The sequence below is a fragment of the Mustela lutreola genome, chromosome 7, assembly GCF_030435805.1.
Source record: "Mustela lutreola isolate mMusLut2 chromosome 7, mMusLut2.pri, whole genome shotgun sequence".
Lineage (NCBI taxonomy): Eukaryota > Metazoa > Chordata > Mammalia > Carnivora > Mustelidae > Mustela > Mustela lutreola.
The window spans coordinates 143183955-143211895 of record NC_081296.1 but is presented as its reverse complement, the minus strand read 5'-3'; the positions used below and the strand labels follow the sequence as shown (position 1 = coordinate 143211895).

The following is a 27941-nucleotide window of genomic DNA, read 5'->3' as shown; positions in this document are numbered from 1 at the left end:
TAAGAAGCTAATCGATTTTTTTTTTTTTTTTAAAGTAGGCTCCCCACCCAGCATGGAGCCCAGCACAGGGCTTGAACTCACAACCCTGCAATCAAGATCTGAGCTGAAATCAGGAGTTGGACACCCAACTGACTGAGCCATCGAGGCACTTCAGAAGTTAATGAATATTTTTAAATACGTCTGCTGGCTATAAATTTCTGATATGTTAGCAATATTTACATCTTAATTCTAGATACTCTGAATTTCCATAGTTCTCTTAAACTTTCAGAAATGCACCACTACTTTATTAAGGGTCTGAGAGGACTAAGTAAAATGCAGCAAGAGGCTTATTAGTATTATTATTCCTGTGACTATCACCACAGTTCAGTACAACTACTGTTGTAACTAAACAACACTCATCAGACTGTATTTCACATGGACTAAAAGCATTATATTAAGTAAATAGCAAAAGGAGTAATACATGGTCTCTGAACTTGAGAAACTCAGACCAGCAAAGAAGCCAAGGTGATGACGAATGGAACTGGAGCATCATGTACCGGGAGCAGGAAGGAATGGCAGGGAAAGCCGAGAAGACAGGTCAGACCCAGATCTGTGACAACCAAGTGCGGGCAGTGAGGGGAAGAGAGCAGAGAGGATGCCAGGACTCCCAGACTGAATGCCCAGGGTGCCCCATAATTAGGACAAGGAGAGTCATTCATTGACCTCTTTTCATGTATTATAGCTTTTCCCCCTCTGGCCCATCAGAGAGCCTAAATGATTATTCTGTAGCAATCATATGTAATTACTGTCCATACTGCAAAAATCTTTAACAGGCTCTCTTAGTTCAGTAAAATGCTCTTAATCCAAGTAAATGTAATCCTATAATTACACAATAGAGTTTTGCACCAAAGTACTTGATATTTACTCCTCCAAATTTCACCATATCAACATGGTTAATGTTTACTGACAAATTAATGTTCAGCATCAGTCAAAGGTCTAGTCATACACTCACAGAGCAGCTGTCTCTGTGATTTGACACAACACTAAGAAACACCTCCTTACACATTCCCACCCAAGGACCTCATCCCAAATTTCTCTTCCTATGGCCATGAGAGTTTTAATATAAGAACATTAAGGAAGGGAAACTAATTTAGACACTGTTCTCGTCAGCATCTTTCCTAGGGTCAGTTAGTTGAGCAAGTCAGAGGCTAATTACCAAGCCAAATTCTTAGGAAGGCTTAACGTTAATCACAAAACCTAACGTAAGAGATTCTGGCCTTTATCTTCCTTTACTCCCTATCAGTGATACAAAACAAGGAAAAACATTGCTTTCAGAAGCAAACAGGTGTGCACGTGAAGACTTACCCGCATCAAATACATCAAGCAGATTAACCAAAGTTTCAAAAGCTGCAAGACGTACGCTGCTGCTCTCATCCCTAGAGAGCTCTATCAGTTCAGGAAGCACCACACTCTTTGTAAGTTCTGTCCTGCACAATAAGCAACGGAAGGAAATAGCTCAAGTCAATAAATTATAGCAAGAACTTATTAAGAACAAGTCATGGGGCCAGGTGCTGCAGAAAACAGAAAAAAATCACAAGGACGTGGTTCCTGCTCTACAGAAGCTTGCAGTCTGGTTGGAGAGAGTGATATAAACATAAGAAACATTCATAGTAATTGTATAATTACTTAAATCAATTCTAGTTCTACCAGGATAATATTATTACCTATGGAGATCCTAATGACTAGAAGTTTATACTAGACTTTATAAATTTTAAAGTAGTTTTCCATTTTAAGTAACAAGCCAACAATCTGGACTAGTCAGAAAATTTTAACAGTAGTGATTATAGAAACCTTAAACAAAATCTTTTTCTCCAGATTTCGAAGGATAAATTATTTTTTCTTTCACTTAAAACATAACATTACAGGAACGAATTTCTATATAGAAGAATGACATATGATACTAAATATTCCCTCTAAAAGAATGAAACACAATAAACATGCTTTCAGGACATACACGACATTTATAATATAATCACAAATGGTTCTAATTCAAGACTTTACGTTTCTGCTTATTCACCATGAGATGTTATTACAATGACACACGCTGATAAAGTGGAGGCATATAATGTGGCCAGCTTTCTTGGACACATCACAGAAGATGGTATGAATTATAATCTGATAGCATATGAGAAAGTTAACCAGAGCTGCAGAAAACCTTAAAAAATTCAGGGCAGAACACAAAGACTCCAAGACTGTCAAGCAGAAGGTGTTGCTATGATAGAAATGTCTATAATCTGTTAAGCAGCCACATGTGGCTATTGAGCAGTTAAAATAAGGCCAGTATAACTGAGGAACTGAAATTTTAATTGCATTTTACTTAATTTAAATAGCCAAACATGGCTAGTGGCTACCATACTGCAGCACAGCTCGAAGGACTTGAGTGATCAGAGGGCCAAAAACTGCCTTTAAGAAATTAATCTATGAAAGAGGGGAAGGTGGTCAGAAATTGCAAACCTCCAGTTATTAAATAAATAAGTTATGGGAATGGAATGTGCAGCATAGTGACTATAGTTAACAATATTCTACTGCATATCTGAACGTTGCTAAGAGAATAAATCTTAAAAGTCCTCAGGATAAGAAAAAAATATTCTGTAACTATGTACGGTAACAAGTGGTAACTAGACTTACTATGCTAATTATTTGCAATGTATACAAATATCAAATCATTATGTTGTACACATGAAACTAACATAATGTCATATGTCAATTATACCTCAATAAAATTTTTTTTCGAAATAGTACTTACTCTTCGTATATAAAATACCCATGTGAGATTTTGAGTAAATTGCCAAGAAAATAACAAATACCCATTTCTTTAGCATAAAATTAAGAGAAAGGAAAAAAAAGAAATGAATCTAGATCACAGGTGTAGAGGTTGGCATTACCAATAGTTCATAAACATTCATCAAACATAGGAAGTAGGGTAGGTAAAGGAGTAAAACAGGAGAATATGTTCTGACCCAAAGGTCATAAAAATTTATTTCATACAAATCTTCCTCAGAACTATTTGTTTACCATTGAAAACACTGAATTTATTAAGAATGAAAAATAAGAGTTTAAGATAAAGATTTCATCACTATTTACAGTCAAAACTTATCTCCATTCAATCTTCCAACAGACTTTCCTTTTCCTCCCCAAAGTAGTACACTGATGCAATCCCAACTTAATTATCTGGATGTTAAAGATAATCAGAAGCAAGAGGTCTTTAACAGTTGTACAATGATTTCTTAATGTTGAAAAGGCAAAGAGAATAAATCACATCTGTATTTCATTAGCGGTTCCTAGGGCCATTTCAATTTCAACCTACCAACACAAATGGGGACTTCTCATGTCCAACTAGGTTAAAGCCATGAAAAACTACTGCACTGTGTATTCAAACAGTACTTTTATATGATCATTATCAAAATTTTTAGAATATAAGAAGCATAAAAATAAGTTAAAATAACCTGTAATGCTCTACTTAGAGAAACTTTGAAAGTTTCTGATAATGTATGGTCTTTCAGACTTCTTTCCTGTTCATATCATATAACATCTTCTTTGGGCTTCAGCTTCCCCACCATCTGTAAAAATGGAATGATACTATCCACCCAAGAGGTGTTTGTGAGGATATTAAGTTCATACATGTGAAGTGCTTAGAACATACAGTAAATATTATCTAAGTGTACACTTCGATTATTCATCAATTTTACTATAAACTAGTTCCTTAAACTCATCTCTCAAAATCCAATAATATAGGTAAAATACAAGCAAAAATTTTCCCTATATTGTAGAACTCAAATGGACTCTAAGTTTATGCTTTCCCAGTAGGACATGAAGATGTTCCCTGTGCCTTTGCTAATACTGAAGAATTATCATTAACTTTTCCAATTACATTGGCAAAGTAGCATTTCACTATTGTTTTTGTAAATATCACATACTATTCAATAACTATCTGCCTACTTGACTACATCTGTTATCAAATTCCAAGCACCTGGAGGCAGGACTGTATCTTTTTCATTATTACATCCACCATATGTAATCCAGTGCTTACGGTAGATGCTCAATATATATTCATTAAATGAATACATATCTCTTCAACCAATGAGTTTGAACAAAGAGGTTGAATCTACTTATTAGAGACTTGTATTTCTTCTTTAGGATACATATATATGTTTTCTTTGCCCATCTGTCACATTATAAAAGTTAAGTGGGAATAAGGCATCATGGCAAACCCACACTAAGATGCAAATACTCTGTATTAGTTCTTCTAAACAAACTGGATTATAGCTGAGTAACTTTTTCAAGAAGTAGATGTGGGTTTTACCCTGCCTGCGCTAGTGTATCTGTAAGAATATCTTTCTTGATTTTAAATGTAAACTCCACCCCAGCTAGGGCAGAATTCTAGGTCATTATCCTTTCTACTAAAAACCCTTCTGGCATTTCAGTAATTGGAACAAAAATCTTGGGACAGTCTGATCCTATGATTTGTGTAGAAGTCTGGTTTTTTCAGCCAAGATACTAGCAATTACAATCTAGCGCTCCCATGATGTCAGAGGAGAGGTGCCCAAAATATAGGGTGAAGGATAACAAAATGAATGAAACAAGCAAGCTTGCCCCGACAGCCAAACCGGAATCTGGGGTCTGGCTGCATGATACAAGTTGACCCAGGTACTGGCCATGATTCAGCATCGTCTGATGGCTTGTCTGCTTCAGTGAAATACTAATGAAGATAATCCTGAGTTCCACGGTGGGTCAGGACAGCAACAGCAATTCAAGGAAACTTCTCATTTGTTTGTGCCCTTTCCACTGGCCTGTTTTAAGAAGCCTAGGCTTAAAAAAAATACTGGGGACCAATCATCTCCATCTCTTTGTTAAGAAGATAGAAGGTGCTTCTAGTGTTCTTGCTTGGCCCTCCCCCTACATGGCTCCCCTTCATCATTGACCTTCCAATCTGACAAAAGAGAAAAATCATGGGCAGAGGACAAAAACCAATCATCAGTCCCATTATATCTGAATTCTACAATCCACTTCTGACAAAGGCAATCATGGATCTGCTTTTTGTCACTATAGTTTGTATTTTATGTTATGGTGTGTATACTCCTTTGCATTGGGGTTATTTCCCTTAACATACTGATTGTGAGATGTATCCATGGTGTCATATTGCATGTATCAGCACTATGTTCCTTTTTCTTGCTAAACAGTATTTCACTGTATGGACACACCACATTTATTTTTCCCTTCACCTATAGGTAGACATTTGGAATACTCCAGTTTGGGTTATTACAAATAAAGCTGCTATGAACATGTATATATAATATAATTCTTATTATGGACATAAATTCTTATTTGATTATATTCAAGAATGTGATAAATTTCAAATTAGTCTTTATGTAGGGTATAAGGTGAAAATCAATGTTCACTGTTTTCTGTCATGAATATTATTATCCCAGTGCTGTATTTTGAAAAGATTTTCTTCCTTGAACTGTTCTGACACTCTGCTAAAAGTCAACTCGCCATGTATACATGGGTCCATTTCTGGCCTCTCTTCTGTCCCACTGATCTATTTTTTTTTTTAATGTATCCTGAAATACCCTTAAATCCATTTGTTAGTTCTAATAATTGTTGTATAAATTACTGAGGATTTTCTATGTAAATGGTGATGTCATCTATAAGTAGAAATCATTTCACTTCTCCCTTTCAGATCCTCAGACCTTTTAGGATTTTGTTTTCTTGCCTTATTGCAATAGCTGGAACCTCCAGAACAGTGTGAGATACAAGTGATGAAAACTACCCTGGACTAGTTCTTACCTTAAAGGAAAAGCATTCAATACCTACTATTAACCATGATGTTAACTGTAGGTTTTTCATATCTGCTCTATATCAGATTAGGGAAGTGCATTTTACCCCAGCTTCCTGAAAGTTTTTATCATGAGTGGATATTAAATTTTGTCAGATGTTCATAAGCAGCATTTCTAAGTTCTCTCATTTGCCATATCATCAGAATTAGAAGTTTGAGCAACTTCTTCAAAAGTGTGTTCCTCCTTTCCAGTCTGAGGGCTGTGTATGTTCTTCCCCTCTAACACTTAAGGATATTTTTGTAGGTCCCATATTTGTTTCTTATTTTTCTCTTTAGTCGTCCCTGTATTCCATACAGTTGTTCTCCTACAAACAAATGTGCATTACCTCTTCATTATACTATTTGTTATTCATCTGATTATTCTAAGAACTGTCCTCTTTGACCCTAAGCTGGTGCACAATCCAGTTATCTTTCTAGTGTTGTGTAGCCTTTATTTCATATGGATATGCTAGCTTGACAAGAATCTCTCAATTTTGCCTTATTAATGGATACAATTTCTGGTGCTCATTTCTGATTAAACTAAAGTGGTCAGGGCGCCTGGGTGGCTCAGTGGGTAAAAGCCTCTGCCTTCAGCTCAGGTCATGATCCCAGAGTCCTGGGATCAAGCCCCATATTGGGCTCTCTGCTCAACGGGGAGCCTGCTTCCCCCTCTCTCTCTGCCTGCCTCTCTGCCTATTTGTGCTCTCTCTCTCTCTCTCTGTCAAATAAATAAATAAATAAAATCTTAAAAATAAAATAAAGTGGTCAGTAATTGTTCTCTCGCCAGCCGCAGCAAACAGGAGATTACAAACCCACATCTGCACCGTGCTTGGGCCTCCTCCCAGCACTTCTCATCCCCAAATGCCTTAGAACACAACTCCCAGTGCAGAGGTGGGCAGCCTCTCTCTTCAATCAGTAGCAATCTCTGAAATGTCTGTTCCCACCTCCTTCCACCCATCTCAGAGATTCTTCTAGCCTTGAGTATAGGAATTTCCTGTTGGTGGTTATCAGATCCCATCAATAGTCCTGATTTCCAATGCCAAAAGAAAAGATAGTGTACCTCTCTTGAGTTTCATGTACTTATCAAAGGGAGAATAAAGAATATGAATCAGATATTAGCAGGGCTCAGCCATCACACCATGGAAGTCCTATGATTATGTTCTAATAGTATGTGAGAATTCAAATTGAAATGAATATGCATTTAATCAGGCAAATTAGTTTATTACATGAATTCTAAGTTAACAAGCTAGGTAGAGTCTAGTTTTGCTTTTGTAAACTAATCCTTAAGCAATGACCCAGTATTAATTTTCAGAAGACTAATTGGAACATACTTGACCTGGATGTGTTTTTTTGTTTCTTTTTTTGGGGGGGGGTTGTTTTTAAAGATCTTATTTATTTTAGAGAGAGAGTGAGCGAGCTGGAGGAGGGGCAGAGGAAGAGAAAGAACCACAAGCAGTCTCTCCACTGAGCATGGAGCCCAAGGCAGGGCTCAATCTCAGCACTCTGAGATCATGACCTAAGGCAAAATCAAGAGTCGGACACTTAGCTAAGTCACCAAGGCACCCAATTGACAAGGGTGTTTTTAACAGTGGCAAAATGTCAGATGAAAAAAAAATGGAATACAAAAAGATGGTGGTATATTCTCCTGATAGGTTCTGATCCTGGTTAAGGAACACAGAACTGGGCAAGACTGAATTATTCATGTTCTACAATGATCCAGAGTCAGCCTAGCTTTGAAAGATCTATCAGAAAGAAGTTGGTTCTGAAATCAAAATTAGAGAAATGATTCCTCTGTTGAAATGTTAAGCTTCCACACAACACTTATATCCAACTCAGCAAGGTTGAGAGGACAGAGGACCTGAATCTGTGTGACATTCTGAGGGCATCCTGAAGCCTTAACTACAGGTCCCCAATTGTTTTTTGTTTTTTATTTTTTTAACAGTTGTGCAAATGGCAACAACCTGATTGTCCCTGCTTGTGAAACAAAGAACCAGATGAAAACAGTGCAACTTCTACTAAAAATGAGTGGTCCAATATTTTTTGTATCAATTTAGGATCTTAAAAAAAAAAAAACTATTTCCCAAGATGATTCTTAGATAAAACTTCCTTTAATATATATTGACATAAAATCAGTTTTTATGGAGAAGAGACTACCTGCCCTATCGGTCTCTTTCCTAAGCTTCACACTTCCAAAAAGCAAAAAGAGCAACAAAACAGACAGTGCAAGTGCAGAGTGTACAGGAAACAAAGACTTCAACTGAGTAATCCCATCTGAGATGACCCAATAATATGCTGCTAGCCCAAAGAAATGCTATTGCAATAGACCAAGCATGGTTTGTATCAGGACATTTTCCCTTCCTAAATCTGGGAAGCTAACAAGCAACTGAAGGGAAGAGAGAAATTAGCATGAAATGAATGCTAACATTCTTCACTTTAATCTCTCTTAATCCAGACACATAAGGAGGTACTTGTTACAATCATTTTTAAAGATCATATAAAGCTTAGCCTTTCAACACCATGTTTTCATGGAATACAGGAATAGGATACGAATATTTGACAAGTCAGAAGAATATGAAATAAGTTATTAAAAGTGTACTTACCCAATGCCCTGAGCTATGTTTTCTAATTGCCGACACATACAAGACCGAACTTCATATTCTACATCTTGACAGAGTGATTTTACCAGAGGAAGTATTTCTCTTTTAATGCTAGAAGGGAAGGAGAGGAACATGCAAGTGGGTGTTTTAGAATAATTAAAATTTTCAAACAATTATTATCAAAATCTTAGCTTAACTTAATAAAAACAAATATGCTTTAATAGAAAGCTTTATACTTTACATGGTATTTTCACATATCTTATTACATTTGGATGCTATCTTTCGTGACTTGTAAGTTATATATATGCCTGGCTCTTTCTAAAGTAATGGTTAATTTTGGATTGACAGTTAAACATCTTAGATAAAATGAAAGGCTACAAGGAAATGGAATGGTCTAACAACCATCGACCAAAATATTCTTCAATTTTATATTTTCCTCTTGCGTCATAATTATACAACATTTCATTCTTTCCACTTGGGATTTATCATCTGGGCAGAGAGTAACATATAAACTATTAAGATTCTCCATAAAACCTCAAATTTTTCAAATTCTAAATAATGAATTCATAACAATAATGGAAGAAACCAGAAAGTCTATCTTTAGGTAGGTTTGACAATTTTTGAAGTCTATAGAGTCATACCATTTTATGTTCAAAATTACATTAGGTGTGTGAAAGAGAAGATTAAGATGAGAAATAGAAAAAAAGTTAACCGTATTGATTTTGAAATGCCATGAGATCAGAAGAAATGCATCTGAATAAGTACACTTTTAAGAATTCTATGAAGTTAAAACAACTAAGCTTATATGAGTATGGAATGATATGTCTAATATAATTATTAATCATATGACCGTCATACATTTTAAATCAATTTAATTGAATAAAGTAAAACAAAAATTATATACAAATACTCACGTATGGGCATCAAATTTGTTGGTCAATTTTCCTAAAATTTTACAACTAACTAAACGAGACTGGACTGTTTGGGAAAGTTGTGCCTTGGAAACAAGTGGGTTCAAAATCTAAAGAGAAAAAATTCAGAGAACAAATTCACAAAGTTTTATATATTCTTGCCACTAATGTCAGCTACTTTCCTCAAGAAATATTTTAGGGTCTTAAGTGTTTTTAAGGAACCTGAATTACAATGTGAGGTGCTCACAACCTAAATCATCTTGTTTGCCTTCTGGCTTACTAAGGTAAAGTTGATGAAAAATTATATAATTAAAAACCACTCGGGCACATAAAAACTGAATTAAAGCTTAAGGTGAATTCTACAATGATCCGTACAAACATAGAATACCATTGTGAAATGTACATTTTCAAAAGAAAATAAGATAATTACCACATATCTGAAATTTATTTTTATTCCATATAAAATTTTTATATTTATCTTAAAGGGATGCAAAACAATATAGCTTCAAATACATTCTATTAAATAATTCTGTCATTTGAATGCACTCCTGATACTGTATTATGTACATGCTGGACACACAACGACACAACTCGATGAACGACTGTAAAGAACTATGAAGGTCAAAACCATGATTCTGGGGCGCCGGGGGGGCTCAGTGTGTTAAAGTCTTTGCCTTCGGCTCAGGTCATGATCTCAGGGTCCTGGGATGGAGCCCTGCATCAGGCTTTCTGCTCCGCAGGGAACCTGCTTCCTCCTCTCTCTCTCTCTCTGCCTGCCTCTCTGCCTACTTGTGATCTCTGTCTGTGAAATAAATGAATAAAATCTTCAAAAAATATCAACAACAAACAAGCAAAACAAAAAATACCATGATTCTGGCCCCGCTCTTTAATTTGTCTAAGTAATCCTCTTACCTTCCCCCTTGCTCATGCTCTCACTCTCTCTCAAATGAATAAATAAAAAACCCTTAGAAATGAATAAATCAATCAAATTGGAACACTATTGCTGAGTAAAGTCCAGGGAAACAGGCATTTCCACATATGGCTAGTAAGAGTCTTAAGAATATGAATGTCCTCTAACCTCCTAAAGTCCACTTTTTTGGAAGGTAGAGTTAAGAAAATTATCTGAAAAACTTAAAAAGTTCTACATAGATGCTCACTAATACCTTATTTTAATAATAAAACGTTGAAAGTAGGTTTAAATATTTAACAAGTAAAATATTTTGTATCTACTCCCAGTGAGTTTAAAATAACATTGGAAAATAATGCTACATGAAAAATAACCAACCACATACAAATTCACCATGATTACTAGTATGTCCACAAAAAACATGTATAGGGAAAAAATCTGAAATGATTTTTCAGATTTTGGTTAAGTCCAGAACCATGCTTTTTCCTCCTACTGTTTTCTGTATTACTCATATTTTCCATAATGAACATGTGTTGCTTTCAGAGTGGGAAATAACCTTATTTTTCTTTTTAAATGCAACTTTTTATCAAAAACAAAAACAAAAAACCTTAGAGTGGCTTACTTAATAGTATTTACTGAATAAATAAATAAATAAATAAGGAAGAAAGAATTACCTCATGTCTTAGGGTTTCTTTGGGCAATACTTCTATCACAGACAGAAGAGTTTCCAGCCATGCATTGCTGACACCTGATCGACACAGAAAAAACACACCCAACTAAATGTCTTACAAATTTAGTTTCAACTCAGCCATTAAGTTAAACAATACTTAATGATAAAATGGAATGATAATTTTTATTACTATTTGAAGAAGCTCCTCTATTTTTTTTTTTTTTTTGCCTCACCAACATCTAGAAAACATCTATATCTTTAAAAATAATATGGGGAGGAATATCTTTCAGCTAAAATGTGTATTTTTCACTGTACAATGATACTATTGCATAAATACTGTAAAATTCAAAAATTCTAAGAAAAAAATATAGCTTCTAAGATGAATTAATGAGTCTTCAGCTTTCAAGGCCACTGAATTTCATGGGCTTTGGAAGGAAAGAGCCGTGGCTGGTTTTAGTCACACTAATGACCACCATGGCCTCATTCAGTTATCCTCATCAGGCTAACAAGATTCGAAAACCATCATGGGCTGCATCCAAGGCACGATAAACAGGTACAGAATGAACCCGCTGCGCTGCTGACCTGCATCCCTGTGTTCCAGGTGTAGCAGAATGACTTGGAGGAAGGCGTGGGCATACGTATGAATTGACACTGATTCTTCCTGTAGAATGGTCAGGAACGACACTGCAGCTGTTAACTGCATTTCCACTCCTGCAACATGCAGGACTTCCTGCGCAATCACAAAGAGTTTACAGAGATGAGAAATCAGAAACTTGAAGTTTTAAAATCCAAGGTCAGAGAAACTAAACATAGTCACATTCCACAAAATAACTGTATATGACCTAGAAGTATATGTGCTTCCTCTTATTACTTTAAGAAAACTCTATTAATCTGCTCCTTATTGCTTAACTCATTACACCACAAAAAAGTTTAAATGTCTTAGGCATTTACAAAATAAGATTCCATGTCTTTTTAAATGAAAACTATAAAAATAGATAAACCTCTGAATAATAGAATAGGGATTTTTGATAGCTCTCAATGTCTAATTTTGCTATTTGTCTTGTACAGTTTGCCATCATACCAAGAGCAATAATGTCAAAGGTTAATCACGTGTCTTTATTACTTGTATTTCTGCTTCAAAAAATAAACATTATGCATTTAATATAAAAAAGGAATACACTTAAGGTTATACAAATATATTTTCCCCCTTAAAAACACTGATGAGTACATAAATGACCATGCAGTAAACTGTTTTTAAAAGGAATTTTTTAAATATAAGAATGCTCCTAAAAATTAACTGAATTCATAACCACTGCCATTCAACATTTTTAAAAAATTAACATATATTCAAAGTAAAAACCTATTAGTTTTCAACACATCAAAAGTAAAAAAAAAAAATCTTTCATATAAACCTCATCAAAGATATTACTTCTTTAGAAGAGAAAATGTATGCGTGTGTGTGTGTGTAAAATGTAAAGTTAGTTAAAAGTCCTACTTTGCTTAATCAGTTATGTCAATTATGGGAATTGCCCTTGAACTCCTATTTTATAACTAACATAATAAAGTTGGTAGAACAATGTAGAACTGGCAGCCATAAAACAAAGTTTCATATCTGTGACCTTAAGAAAATTAATCTCTCGGGGCGCCTGGGTGGCTCAGTGGGTTAAAGCCTCTACCTTCGGCCCAGGTCATGATCCCAGGGTCCTGGGATGGAGCCCCACATCGGGCTCTCTGCTCTGCGGGGAGCCTGCTTCCCCTCCTCTCTCTCTCTGCCTGCCTCTCTGCCTACTTGTGATCTCTGTCTGTCAAATAAATGAATAAAATCTTAAAAAAAAAAAAATCAATCTCTCTATATTAATTCCTAATCTATAAAATGTGAATTGTAGTTGAATTGTAGTACCATCTTCTCAGAGATTTAAGTCATATAAGCCAAGTTATTATGACTTAGCAACTCGTGTAAACTGGGCATTTAAATAATGACCACTGGCCATCCACTGGCTCCTCTGCATCTGGTTATCTAAGAGGAATCTCATCTTGTCCTCACTTGAACTGATCTCTTCCCAAAACCTGCTCCTCCTCCAGTCTTCACCTTGGTCAGCAGTGAATGATAGCCCTGCCCTTGTGGTCACCAACCCCAAAACTCTGAGGCTAGTCCTCAGCTCCGCTCAGTCCCTCACTCGCCACAGATGGCCGACCAATCCTGATCCGGAATGTGACCACTTGCTACCTCCACAGCCACCACCCTGATCCAAGCCACCATCACCTCCAGCCTGAATTATCCCAGTAACCTGTTAACTAGTCCCTGCTGCCATCATTGCCCCTCTACAGTCTAGTCTCTACATAGTAGCCAGAGAGATTCTTATAAAAAATAAGACGGATCATGGCACTTTTCAGCTCAACACTCTCCAGGGGCTTTCTGGCACTCAGAACTAAGTCAGTCCTTGCAATGACTTCCCAGATCTGTTCCCACTTTCCACTTTTCCCAGATTTCCATGTGATGGGTTCCCTGAGCTCTCCCAAGCCTCTTATTCAAGTATCACCTTTCCAAGAAGCTCCTCCCCCATGACCCGATTTTATACTGAAAGCCCCTCCCCCACTCACGCTCTCACCACCTCCTTTTTCCAGGGATGCATTATCTCTACTCTCCCAACATGCTCACGTGCTTATGGCCAGTCTTGCACCCCGAAACACCAGCTTCAGGACGGCAAGAGTTTCTGGCTGCTGTGCTCACAGCTGCGCCCACCTCCTGGCACGCAGCAGCCATTCAGGAAGAAATTGCCAGATGACTGAGCAGCTCTTATCCTTTGACCTAAACTTCCTGCTCTTGACATTCTCTCCCTTCACAAACATTTTCCACATCTCCTAATAGGTGGCTTCAAGAGATTTTGAGGAGCGTCCTAAAGATTAGGGATTGGGAGAATGAGACAAAGGCAAAGCAAAAAAGGATCGCACACAAATGCATTCTCCACCCTCTCTCTATCACGCCAATCAGGAGACATTCCTGCCACCTTCTCCCCCAGCATCTCTGCAGCTGCGATGCACAACAAGAACTCAGACGTCTTGATTCATAGGGTGGGCGCATGGCCAATGATTGTTCCGGGACATAACATGTCATTTCAAAGCAAAAGAACCAGACTCGGGATTGTCCATGTTCTTTGAGCTAGTGACCGGCAACTCTGAAGACTTAACCCTCGTCTCCCTGATGCCAAAGCTAAGTTTTGAAATTCTTCCTCATGGATTCTGCACTTCCGTTCGTCACTTACTAAGGCCTGGCCAAAATCAATCCCAAGCCTTCACGCGACAGTGCAGATCTGGCAGTGGCTTTCCCGTGGCAAATGTTGAAGCGGTATGGTTAATTCCCAGGAAACCTACTGCACATTCAGACTTTGGTATCACACACACACAAACGTCACTTTACAAGGTTTTTCAACCAATAGCCAATTACATATCTTAAGAGTTCTTTGCTGAAAGAAAAAGAGAAGGAATGATGGGCGTGAAGCAAAAAGCAGCGTAAAGCAGCAACAGGTCTCTGAAGTCAGCCCTCCCGTGTCTCCTTGTTTTACTGTTTCTAAACCAAACATCTGTTCCACAGTAATCATTCTGGATTTGAAAAACACGCTTAATTTAAAAGATTTGATGTGGCCAGTATACATCATTTACAGGTTTCAGAACACACAGCTTTTATTTAGAAATACAAAGTATGGTGCAGGGAAATATTAAACTATATCATGAGGGCCAGAGTATACATTCCGGGTCACAGGAGTCTGCGGTTTTAAGTTCCAAGAGATGTAATTCTGCCCCTCTGAAAGCCATTACAGTCTTGGGTTTTGTGCATATGCAAACTTTATGCAAAAGAAGAACATGAGAAGCTCTCCAACTTCGTATCTTCTTACTGCATTATTTAGTCTTGACTCCCGCAGGAACATGTGCCCCAACTAGTCTGCACTTAATTTTCGAAAAATCCTCAAATCTTATCAGGATTTGGGTTTTTCTCTTGTTGTGCTGACTTCAACATCGGGGACTGTCCACTGTTAAGAAACCAGCACAGACTAAGAGATTTTATCACTGCTAAAAATCAGTTCATTTCTAAACATGTTTTTCTGAAATATAATACAATAAGAGTTTGACACTTACCAGTAAGTGTTCTCCTCCACAGAGTCACACCCTCTGGACAAACATAGTGAGATCCATACTCTGGGTAAATAAGTGTGCATCCTCATGGACCTTGGAAGACACTGAAAAGGAAATTCCTCTATTGCTTAAGTGCATGCCTTAGTGCCAGTCAGGCTCCTCTTACAGAATACCGTCTGGCTGGCATTCCAACCTGAAGTCCTCAAAAATGAAATGAGACATTTGATAAATGAGTACATGGTACATCTCCAAATTTTAAAAACTATTCCCACTTGAGGAAGGAGAATGTCCTAGACACTTCGCTGTTTAAATTCATTCTGTAGTTAGCATGACTAGTACGAGAGAGCGTTTTGTAAAACCGCAGAATACAGTCCTTGCCTAGAGGGCGACTGCTCTGTCTCCAGCAAACCCACACTGTATACATCAGGAAGATATTCCTCCTTACAAGGCACGACATCGAGAACATTAAATAAATCACTGGCGTATTCCAAAAGAACAAATATTTTGGATTCACACATTTGGAGACTGAACTTACTGATTTAAACTGGTAAATATATTTACCACAAATGGTGCTGGCTAAAGGTAAAGGAGCCCTAACATTATAAAGTATCTTTTTATATTTTCTAGAGAGAATATCATTGATTGTTTTGAAATTAAATAATAGGAATCTAAATACTAAAACACTGAAGACTTGGGACATGTAAATTACCTGGGTTTTGAGAATCACAGTTGTGAGAACTTTTATGACTAACAATAATGGTAAACAACTCTTTTCATTATTAAATGATAATATTTATGACTTTAAAACTGAGTTAAATATGAATAATTGGAACATGCCAACTTGGGTACCTTTAACAATTCACTCTACCTTTTTTTTTCCCCCATCACTGGCTGCCATGCTGTACTCTAAAATAAAGTCGGGGGGAGAACTAGTTGAGAGCCCCGAAATCAGACTCTGAGAGCGAAAAAGGGAAAATAAAGTGGAGACAGGAACAGGACTAAGAGGGATATGTTTTTCCCTTCTTTAAATCTGTGTTTCAGTGATTAGCAAGGTTCATGAGGAGGTACACGTAGCAATATCCCAAAGATCTCTTTCCGCAAAGGAAATACCAATGCCAATCGTAACTGTCATATGGCTGCTGACATGTGACCACACACCCTTCCCCGCAAGATCATGACAACACCTAACAAAGAAAAACATTTCACGACAGTGGTTTTAAAACTGAAGTTCTAATTGGGCTACTCTGCCCAAAAAAGTCATTTTTACATATAATAATTAGACTCATGTAATCTTACAAGTTAGGCCTAGAATGTAAATAAAGAGCTATATAGGAGGCCCCGGAGGCTCAGTCAGTTAAGCATCAGCCTTCAGCTTGGGTCATGATCCCAGGGTCCTTGAACTGAGCCCCACGTTGGCTCCCTGCTCAGCAAGGAGACTATGTCTCCCACCCTCTGCCCTTCCCCACCACTTGTGTGTTCTTTCTCTCTCTCTCTCTCTCTCTCTCTCTCTTTCTCTCTCAAATAAATACAATCTTAAAAAAAAAAAAAGCTATATAACACTGCAAAGAAAAGATGTGCTTATCAAATAAATATCTATTTGCTAGGTATAGTACTGTCAGTAACCATATCAAATCATCCACTGTAGCCATATTTAATTAGTCAAATATATTTTGAAAAATTATAAGTTGTTTTCTTGGATGCAGGAAGCAGCACTGGAAAGTGGCAAATGTCTATAAGAAGGTGGAAATAGGGCTTTCACTCTTGTCAGTCTATCCTAATCTAGTCCCTTCTAATATTCTTCTTAAAGTAGCCCAACGAAGATCTAAGTCTGATAACAATATGATTTTAATTTCATTCACAGCTATTTATTAAGCATCATACAAAGTATTCTGAGAAACTGGAGAAAAGTCAAACGTTGTGCCCCTACCTTTGAAGGACTCCTCTTGCTTCCTTATATTCACAAACATTCAACAAATATTTAGTGACATTCGAGGCACTGTGCCAGGTGCTAGAGACTCAGAAATGAGCAGGGCTAACAGTATGCCTGTTAACACCGTAGTTACAACTGTGACAAGAGCTGAGGATAAGGAGCACGGATGGTATAAGAACATCTAACAGGCGACCTGATCTCTTTTGAGAGGGGATCATTGAGAAGTGACAACTGACTTGTAAGAAAAGAAAGGATAATTAGACAAAAGTTGGGGTAAAGAGAGGTAGACAAGCAAGAAGAATTAGCAAGCGAGCACTAAGAAGTAAGAAGCATGGCAGATTCAGAAACTGAAAGATCAGTGTCCCTAGAGCAGAGTGAGAGAAGGAGCTGAGGAGGGTCAAGTAGAAGGAGCCCCAACCACGCAGGGCCTCAGATGCATTCAGCAAGAGAATACTCTTAGTCTTAAATGCTTCGAAATAGCATGCTGACTCTTAAGAAGAGAATGAGTCAGAAAGCAGTAAGTTACGGTGGAATGGGAGGGAAGTGGGAGGCAGGGATCCCTTGGGAAGCAGTCACCCTCGTCCGAGGAAATCCGCATAGTTTGGACGAGGGCAGAGCTGGTGTGGTTGGAGAGGTGGGTGGATTCCACAGAAAACCGAAGACCTAACGGAACGGGACCGCAGGAGCGAGTAGTAAAAGAAGCGATGGTATCAAGGACGACTCCCAAAATCCCGCCTTGAAAACCAGGGGGATAATAATGTTACACATGAGGACAGGGGACACTGGTGGCGAGGGGAAGTGGCAGAAGCTGAGTTTTGGATTTGTTAACTCTGAGAGGCCTCTCAGGCATCCAAGTAGAGACTGGGAACAGAAAACTGCATATACAGATCTGTTGCTCTGACAGGTCGCTGTAAATAAGAGAATTTATATAGAATAGATGCAACGTATATAGATAATATTTAAAGACTTGGGCGTAGACGAGATTGTAGATGAGACTAAGAGTGGAGATCTGCTACTCTTAACATAATTTCATCCCAACAAAATAAAGGGATTGAAGAACTCAAAGTTTAAAAAATGAGAGTGATCACAAATGTTTTGGTGAATATTTAAAGTGCAAGATTATTCCTAACACATCACTGGAAAACAATCAATTTTTTTTTGTATGGGGGTAAAGGTGATATCAGGTCGTGATGGAAGGGTATATGCAGGTACATGAACAGAAACATTTTAGTTAATATCATTTCAAGATTCAACCAAGAAGAAAAGTGAAGGGAACTTCATAATGGCAGACTAGATCATTCTAATCACCTCTCCAGATGATGATAATTAGTAAAAAAAACTGGACAAAATACAAAATCCATCTGCATAAAGGTATATGGAAACTAACAAGGCTACCCATGCAAAACTAAAAAAATTACCCATACTATATTACCCATCACTGGAATAATTACCCACCCAAGATCCAAGAGACAATGGTGTTCCAGGAAGATATGCATGTAATTTGGAGCCTGTTATCCTCTAGGGTCACTTGCTAATTCGAGAAAAGGCTCCTGAGAGGCTAAGAGCTTCAGTGACTTTTTTGAGTCTTGTGGAGGCCTCAGTAAGAGCCCTGGGAATAGATAAGAATGATCCTGAAGGAAATTGGTCTTTGTAGGATGAGCAGCCCAGCTGTAAACCATACACTATCTGTCACTGGATTAACTGAGACTATATTGATAGTGCAGGTAAGTAGCTCCCAGAAGAAAACATATTCCTTTCCAGAGGAAGGTATCACCCTAGGGCTCAATCTATTTCTACAAACGATTTATCAAATACAAGATCAAACACACAATCAAGAATATGAAAACACATGAAGAGATAAGATTATATGAATGAGAACCAGCAGAAGCAGAAAACAGAAATACACCAAAAAGTGCTCTGGGTATTGGTGTTATCTGACACATATGTGGTTCAAGGAGATGTGGCAGATTTTTTAAAGAGCTAATTAGAAATTCTAGACCTGAAAAGTATAATAATCAAAATCAGATTAGACACAAATGAATCGGTGAATTAAACCATGGGTCAGGATAAATCAATTGGACTGAGTCACAAAGAGAAAAGAATGGAAAAGAAGGTAAAAGACATAGAAGATATCATGAATGCGAAATTCAAGTCACAGAAGAAGAGCATTAGGCAGAAGCATATTAGAAAATGTCTGAAAAGATAACGGTCAGGGTTTTTCAGTGCAAATAATCTAACAAGTGTACAGATTTATCTACATGTATCTAATGGGACTTTTCTTATGCATACTGGCCATCCATAAATCTTCTTTAGTGAAGCATATGGTCAAATTTTTTTGCCCATTTTTTAAAAAATCAGGGTTTTCCCTTGTTATTATTGAATTTGGAGAGTTTATGTATTCTGAACACATGTCCTTCATCAGATATGGGATCCATGAGTATTTTCTCCCATTCTAGGTTTTCTCTTTTCATTCTGTTAACAGTATCTTCCGAAGAGCAGAAGCTTAAAATTTTCATGAGGTCAAACATACCAATTTTTTCTTCTATGGATCATGCTTTTAGTGTCATATGTAAAAAACCTCTGACTGACCCAAGGTCACAAAGATTTTGTTTTCTTCTATAAGTTTTTTGCAACTTTAGTGTTTAAGATTTAGTTTTACAGTCTATTTTGAATTAAATTTTTGTACATGGTGTGAGGTACATGGTGTGGACTTTTTCCCCAATTAACCTAGTACCATTTCTTGAAAAGACTCTCTACACTGAACTGCCTTTGCACCTGTACTAAAATCCACTGGCAATGTGTACATGGGATTTATTTTTCACATGGTCTTTTTTTTTTTTTTTAAGATTTTATTTATTTATTTGACAGAGAGAAATCACAAGTAGATAGAGAGGCAGGCAGAGAGAGAGAGAGGGAAGCAGGCTCCCTGCTGAGCAGAGAGCCCGATGCGGGACTCGATCCCAGGACTCTGAGATCATGACCCGAGCCGAAGGCAGCGGCTTAACCCACTGAGCCACCCAGGCGCCCAATTATCACATGGTCTTAACTGCTGTAGATATATATTGTATCTCAAAATCAGACAGCAAAAAGTCCTCCAACTTTGCTTCTCTTTTTCAAAGTTGTTTTGGCTGTTTTTGATCTTGTGTATTTTCATATGCATCTTAGTATTGGCTTGTCATTTCCAACCAAAAACAAATAAACAAAAACAAAACATAACCTGTTGGAATTTCTATTATCTTACATTAAATATATAGATTGATATGGGAATAACTGACATCTTAACAATATGGAATCTTCTGATCCAAGAACATGGTGTTTCGATTCACTTAGTCCTTATATTATTTCTCTCAGCAATGTTCTACCATTTTCTGTATACAGGTCTTACATATCATTTATCCAATTGATCCTCAGGTATTATGCATTTTAATGCAACTGTGGTAATTTACAAAAACTTCAGTGTCCAGTTGTTTGCTGCTTGTGTAGAAATACAATTGATTTGTATATTGATCTGGTATCCGCCAACCTTTCTATACTTATTTAGTTCGATTGTTTTTCTTCTGTAGATTCCATCATAGATAATGTTATTTTTTAATGTTATTTTTTTCTCTGCAATGTAAGTGCCTTTTATTAATTTTGTTGCCATACTACATATGTCCAGTGTAACACTGAACAAGGCGGTAAGAGTGGACACTCTTGGCTTATTCCTGATCTTAGGGGAAAGAATTCAGTCTTTTACCCTTAAGTGAATTCAGTCTTTTCACCCTTGCCTATACATTTTTCAGAGAAAACCCCTCTCTATTCCTAGTTTGCTGGGTTTGTTTTGTTTTGTTTTTCAGGAATGACAGATTTTTATCAAATGCTTTTCTTAAATCTACTGAGATGATTGAATGGTGGTGTATTTTTTTTTTCTTTTTAGTTTGTTGATATAAAAACTCACATCGATTCATTTTTTTAATTTTGAACCAACTCTAAATTCCTGAGCTAAACTCCAACTGGTCATGATATATTATCCTTTTTTATGTTGTTGAATTTGATTTGCTGTTTTTCAGATGTTTCATGTAAACTCATGAGGGATATGCATCTACAGCTTTTTGGTTTTGTAATGTCTATGTCTCATTTGGGTATCAGGGTAATGTCCACCTCACAGAATGACTTACTCTGACACCCTCTATTTTCTGAAGAATTTGCATTGCATTGTTACTTCATTTACATTTACCCAAATTTTTACCATTTCTGGTGCTTTTTATTTCTTCAGGTAAATTCAATGTCCATCTCTTATCACGCTACTTCTACCTGAAAATATCCCTTAGCATTTCTTGTAGAATAAGTCTGGTACAAAGAACCCTTTCAATTTCTGTTTGACTAAAGAAAATAGCATTTTAGTTTCATCCTTGAAAGATATTTTCACTGGGCGCAGATTTCTTGTTGACATTTTTTTCTTGCTTTTAGTATTTCTAACATTCCACTGCCCTTTAATCTGCATTATTTCTGACCAGAAGTCTGCTTTACTCTCACATTTATTCCTCTGTTTGTAATGTTTCTTTCATCTCTGGCTGTTCCCAAGATTGTCTCTCTTTTCTTTTTATATTCAGCAGTTTGATCATGATATACCTAGAGGTGTGTGGTGTGTGTGTGTGTATGTGTGTGTGTGTGTATAAGCTTCAGATCCTCTGGGCTTTTGGATCTTTGGGTTGTTCTTGTTCATTAACTTCAGAAAAGCCTTGGCCATTATTTCTTCAAATAGTTCTTCTCTGTTCTCTCTTTCCTCATTCTGAGACTCCAATTGCACATATATTAGATCACCTGACATTGTCTCAAAGCCATTTGATGTGCTCTCCTGTTTTTTCATTGTTATTAGCACAGGAGTAATGTTTTCTTGCACATTTCCATACCTTAGGTAGAAGTAGAACTGATTGCTTTGTTTTTGAGCCCTGAATAGTCCTTCCTCCCTAAAAGGCTTAACTAACATTTAAAAGAATGCTTGCTGTATTTTATCTAGAACTTCTAGATATTCTAATTTGAGAAATTTCTAGGATATTTAGTTCACCACTGCCAAAAGGTTAGTTAATCCATAAAGTTTTAATCAAACATTAGGGATCCGTATTACAGTATAATCTGCAAATATTTTCTAGGTTTTATACTTTTGCAAGGATTGTAAATAAAAATGTCTATAAATGATCCTAAATACTACTCAAATGCCTTAAATAGAAACAATATTCAAGTAGTAACAGTGGTCCCACTATCATAGAAATGAAGAATTTCCTAATTAAGAATTTTAAAAGTTCTAGTTCATTTTTATGGTAAGCAAGGTAAAAATGACAAATGAATAAGAAACTCATGTCTCTAACAGAATTTACTGAAAGGCAATATTTTTAGGTTTATTAGGAATATTAGCTAATATAACATTTTATATATGCCCAGAAAATGATACACTCAGTAAATGTTTCCACTGAATTTAAATACTGTAAAATAATGAATGATATTAATCTATTTTATCCTTAAGCACAAATAGATAAAAAAAAAAAAAACACAACATAAACATTATTTTCAAAATGAGTGTGGGTCAATGTACTTTTATTTTTGAACCATAAACCCCAGAAGAAAGAGTGCTTTGTATAGTCTGTTCATATTCCCTAACTTCTTTAGTTAATACTGCCTCTCTCTTCCTTTTTCTTTCTTTTTTTTTAAGTGACTAGAAAAAAAAATGTTATATAATTTTATGCTTCCTAGCCCAAAAAAGCCTCCTAGTAAGGTCAATTCTAACCCTAATGGTTGTTTTCCATTATCTTACATTAGAGGCATTATTTCATTTTCTTCCTTTACATTAGAGTGTCACTAAATGTTTAGCCTGTCAAGACACTTCTACACTGTGCACTTTTTAGGACTGGTAGGGTGTCTGGAACACCATGTTCTGTTTATTATGTATAAATGTGTTGCTTCCACAAAATCCTTTTGCTTTTCTCAGGATGTAACTTTTAACTTATCTCAGAAAATATCACCTTCTGTGAGGAAGACAAGTACTTTTACTTTTAAGCTGCAAATCAAAGAAAAAAATCAATTTGTATCATCTGTTTATGCTCTTTAATACTTTTAGTTAAGAGCACCTGGGTGGCTCAGTGGGTTAAGCCTCTGCCTTTGGCTCAGGGTCCTTGGATGGAGGACCGACATCGGGCTCTCTGCTCAGCAGGGAACCTGCTTCCCCCCTCCCTCTGCCTGCCTCTCTGCCTACTTGTGATCTCTCTCCCATATGAAAAAATAAAATCTTTTTAAAAATGCTTTTAGTTAAAACTATTTCTCTTTTTCTTGGTGAACTTTTCTTTTTTTTTTTTTTTTTAATTTATTTTTTTTGAACTTCATTTTATCCCCCTTCTTCCCCCCACAATTTGGTGTCTCTTCGGATTTGGTTAACACACATTTTTCTGGGGTCTTTGCCACCCTTTTAGTATTTTATTCTCTCTTTCGTATACTCTTCAAGTAAGTTATGTAATCTCATGCTTCTTAGAAAACTCCCAACAAAATATTCATAGTCAAACAATGAATTTTTTAAGCCTGGATCTTATCAATTATGAAATGAGAATAAATACATCAGGTAGAGTTGTGACGAGAAGTTTAAAAGGGCGTGATAAAGCAGTAAGCACAGTACCTAACCCACAGAATGTGTTCCTTATATTATTGGTTATCCACACCTCTGTGCCACTTGAAATAAGACTTTAATAGTAAGTAAAGCTAAGTTTTTAAATTTATATTCATCTATATTTACACAGTAAAGGTTTTCCTCAAAAATCTGAAAATGAAATCTTTAAAAAAAAATCTACCTACATTCAGTAGATACAAAATATTCTAAAAAAATAATCACATTAGCAGAAACATATTTTTCTATTATTTCCATTAATGAAAATAATGCCATGTAAAATTAATAAAAGTAAAATGAACAAATTTTTTCTGAATCAGTTTGGTAGACCACATCTGCTAATCTCAAATGACTAAATTTCATCTTATGTCTCTCTCATTCTTTCCTTATTATGCATATTTCTCCTACTTCCCAGAAAAGGTCTCCCTGGGACTGTAAATCACCATCATATCACTGTACTGATAAGTGTTTTGACTTTTCATCCAAGAATGCTATCAGTGGATCAGGCCAGTGTGTCACTGGACTTTTAGACAGATGCTTACTGTCTTAAAATATTAAGTTCTAACAATGCTCATTTTTAAATCATTGTTGAGTGCCTATTGTTTGCCAAGCACTGTTTAGTTTCTGGGGAGACTGGGATAAATGAGACCATTAAGGATACAACCATTAAGGAAGAAAGAGAAGAGAATGGTAGGGGATGAGTTCAGAAAGCTCGACAAAGTCCTTTAAGGACATAGTAAGTTTTATTCTACCTGAAATGGGAAGTCACTTTTATTAGTTTCTTGTGACTGCTATAATAAATTACAATAAACTGAGTGGCTCAAAACAACAGAAATGTATTTTTTTCATGGTTCTGAAGGCCATAAGTCTTATATCAGTATTTTTTAGCCAAAATCAAAATGCAAAAATGCAAAATGCAAAATGTTGGCTATGCTCCTTCGGGAGGCCCTAGGGTAGAATCCATCCCTTGCTTCTTCCAGCTTCTAGTGGTTTCGGGCATTCTTTGTCTTGTGGTCACATCACTCCCCTCTCTGCCTCCTCTTCACATGGCCTTCTCCTCCCCTGTGTCACATCTACTGCCGCTTTCCTCTTGTAAGGATGCATGTGATGACATTAGGACCTACCCAGGTCCAGGATAATCTTCCTATCTCCAGACCCTTCACTACATCTGCAGAAATTCTTTTCCTAATTAAGGGAATATTTATAGGCCCCTGATCTCTTTGGGAGGCTGTATTCTGCTTGCCACATCACTTAATTTTCATGCAAGAAGAATTATTGATGATTTTAAAAGATCTCTCCGAAGGAAAAAAGATAACTATGTGAGATGATGGATGTATTAATTAACTTGACTGCAATAATCATTTCACATTGTATAAATATATTAAATTGTTATGTTGTACACTCTATACACAATTTTGTCAAAAAATTATATATTGTCCCTACATAAATAAATTTTATTTATAATTTATTATAATAATATAATTATTATTATTATTATTTAAATAAATAAAATTTTATTTAAATATAAATACAGGTCCTTGCTGGATCTTGCTGGACCTGTAAAAAGGACAGGTCCAGCAAGGAAGCTGCTGTGTAACCAGATGAGAGATGGCTAAGGCTTGAGAAGTAAAATTACACATTATAGATCTGCTGCAGTCATGATCAGCTAATGAGGAGGTTGTGTAATAGTTAAGAGGGAAGACTTGGAAGCCAGACTTCCTGTTCAAACCTGATTATGCCACTTGCCAGCTTTGTGACCTCCGGCAAATTATTCAACTAAGTTTCTTCTTCCTCTCTCGACTGACCCTTATAGAACTGCTGTGAGCATTCAAAAAATAAAAATGCACAAAGTGTTCCAGAGAGTATAGTTTCTGACACATAGTAAGACCTCAAGAAATGTTAGCTGTATTTACTTTTATCTGTTCCTAACATGGCACATTTTCTAATATATAATTTTATACCATAAATTTGGGGTTCCCAAAATAAGTGGAAAAACAATTAAAAGAATTCAATAACTCAACAGACAGAGACATTTTTCATAATTCATTATAAAAGGAGTCACTGGAGCACCTGGGTGGCTCAGTTGTTCAACGTCTGCCCTCGTCTCGGGTCATGATGCCAGGGTCCTGGGATAGAGCCCTGCATCGGGCTCCCTGCTCAGCAGGAAACCTGTTTCTCCCTCTCCCACTCCCTCTGTTTATATTCCCTCTCTCAATGTCTATCAAATAGATAAATAAAATCTTTTTTTAAAAAAAAGGAATCATGAATGTTACATGGTATGATTATATCACTACCACTTCAAATTTTATAAAAGACCATAGTATTTTAGAAATTTATCTTGAAAGTCAAATTCTTTCACTTCTAAGTAACCAGAAGTTCAAGTCAAATATTGAAATCTAACATCTAAGATCCCAATTTATTATACTGTGGAAAAGAACTCAGACTATTTTAATAAAGACCACAGGAAAAAAATTTCTTTACAAAAGCTACCCTATGATTAACTCGTAGAACATGAATACATTATAACAACTATATTTAAACGTTCTCTAATCTAGGAAATTTAAATTGGAGGTCAAAATACTTCCTTCCTGGATTCTTATTTAAACTTAACCTTGAGATGAGTGACCTGGTAGAATTATCATTCATTGTACACACTTCAGATATAATTTACAAAGTAAATTACAGAAATACTATGGATTAGCTCAATTCTAGTCCTGACTCTGTTTCTGCCATTTTTTTAAAAAGATTTTTTTTATTTATTTGACAGAGATCACAAGTAGGCAGAGAGGCAGGCAGAGAGAGAGGGAGAAGCAGGCTCCCGCTGAGTTGAGAACCTGATGTGGGGCTCGATCCCAGGACCCTGGGATCATGATGTGAGCCGAAGGCAGAGGCTTTAACCAGCTGAGCCACCCAGGCGCCCTGTTTCTGCCATTTTTTAATCTTAAATTCCTTTACCTCTAAAACAGTGAAAATAGCAACCCGTATTAAAAGCCATTATTCAGGAACACCGAGGTGGCTCAGCGGGCTAAGCGTCTGCCTTCGGCTCAGGTCATGATTGCAGGGTCCTGGGATTAAGCCCTGCATTGGGCTCCCTGCTCAGCAGAGAGCCTGCTTCTCCCTCTCCCACTCCCTGTTGCTCTGCCTACTTGTGCTCTCTCTCTCTCTATCAAATACATAAATAAAATCTTTTTTTAAAAAGTTGTTCAGTTAATATATTATTTTAAGGATGAAATGCAAATGTAATTACAACAACAACAAAAAATATCACCCATGAAATTTTATAAGAGCTTCCTCATCACTGTGTCTGATGCTCTTTAAGGTGAAAATAAGCTAAAGATGAGTTCTAAAAGCTTCTTATCTTCCTCTTGTAAATGTGCCAACCATCTCAGGAATGATTAGCTTCTTACACATAGAGTATCGATTGTTTGTATCTTTAAATTTTCTAAAAGTAAATCATCCACAGATTAGTAAGTATGCAAACTACTGTTCCCATGGATTTAATAAGCAACCAGCCAAGACACTCAGAACCTGCAGAACCATACAGATGCTCAACCCAGAAATCCAGATGGTATCTCCCACCTCCCACAACCAATTCATAGAAAGTTGTGTGCATTTCGCCTCAGTAACTGTGTCTCTAATATAGCCACTACTCCCCTCTGTCCCAGCTAGCTGGCCTAATCCAAGCCACCCTCACATATCACAAGGACAAGTGCTGTATTTTCCTAATTCTCCCGCTCCAAGCCACTTGCCACACAATTATCAAAATGATCAGCATCGTAAAATGTAAACGAAATAAGCCACCACTCTGCTCAAAGGGTTTCCACTGTCCTAAGAAAGAACGCCTCCTGCGTGCTCTGTCACTGAGGATCTCTCTAACCTCTTTTCAAGTCACACCCTGCCCATGCCCGCTGCGTTCCAACCACACGTGTCTTCCGGTTCCAACCTAGGGCTCTCTGCTACCTCGTCTGCCTGGACCATTCCTTCCTGACTCTTCAAATGGCTGCTTCCTCTTATGCCTTTGATTTTCAGCTCTGAAAGAGGCTTTCTTTGACTTCCCAATGCAGGGCAGATAAGCCTGTCCCTTTATGCTGTTCTTAAAGTCACTTAGGTATTTTATGTCTGTTTCCCCCAGGAAACAGGACGCTCTTTGAGGGCAAGTTCTGTTTGGTTCACCTCTATCTTCCCACTGCTTACAACAGTGCCTGGGCTCAGTCAACATTCACAAATGAATGAGAATGCCATCATTACTAAATGCTCACTTTGGGAATGCTCTTTTTCTTTTATAAAATCGACTAAGGAATCATGGCCAT

At 36.9% G+C, this 27941-nt stretch overlaps 1 protein-coding gene across 5 annotated transcripts in view; it reads right to left on the bottom strand.

Moving 5' to 3' along the window:
* PPP4R4 (protein phosphatase 4 regulatory subunit 4) overlaps nucleotides 1-27941 on the bottom strand; it is a 103299-nt gene that overhangs the window by 36393 nt on the left and 38965 nt on the right. For 3 of the 5 annotated variants that reach the window (XM_059182995.1, XM_059182996.1, XM_059182998.1), the window contains 5 exons: nucleotides 11522-11669; nucleotides 10944-11017; nucleotides 9366-9472; nucleotides 8455-8562; nucleotides 1345-1466 (listed from right to left, as the gene is read on the bottom strand). In XM_059182995.1, the coding sequence (XP_059038978.1) occupies nucleotides 1345-1466; nucleotides 8455-8562; nucleotides 9366-9472; nucleotides 10944-11017; nucleotides 11522-11669 (559 nt within the window). Of the gene's footprint in view, nucleotides 1-1344; nucleotides 1467-8454; nucleotides 8563-9365; nucleotides 9473-10943; nucleotides 11018-11521; nucleotides 11670-14594; nucleotides 14968-15073; nucleotides 15175-27941 lie in introns of those variants that run through there. The other 2 variants (XM_059182999.1, XM_059183000.1) reach the window with 2 other exon arrangements.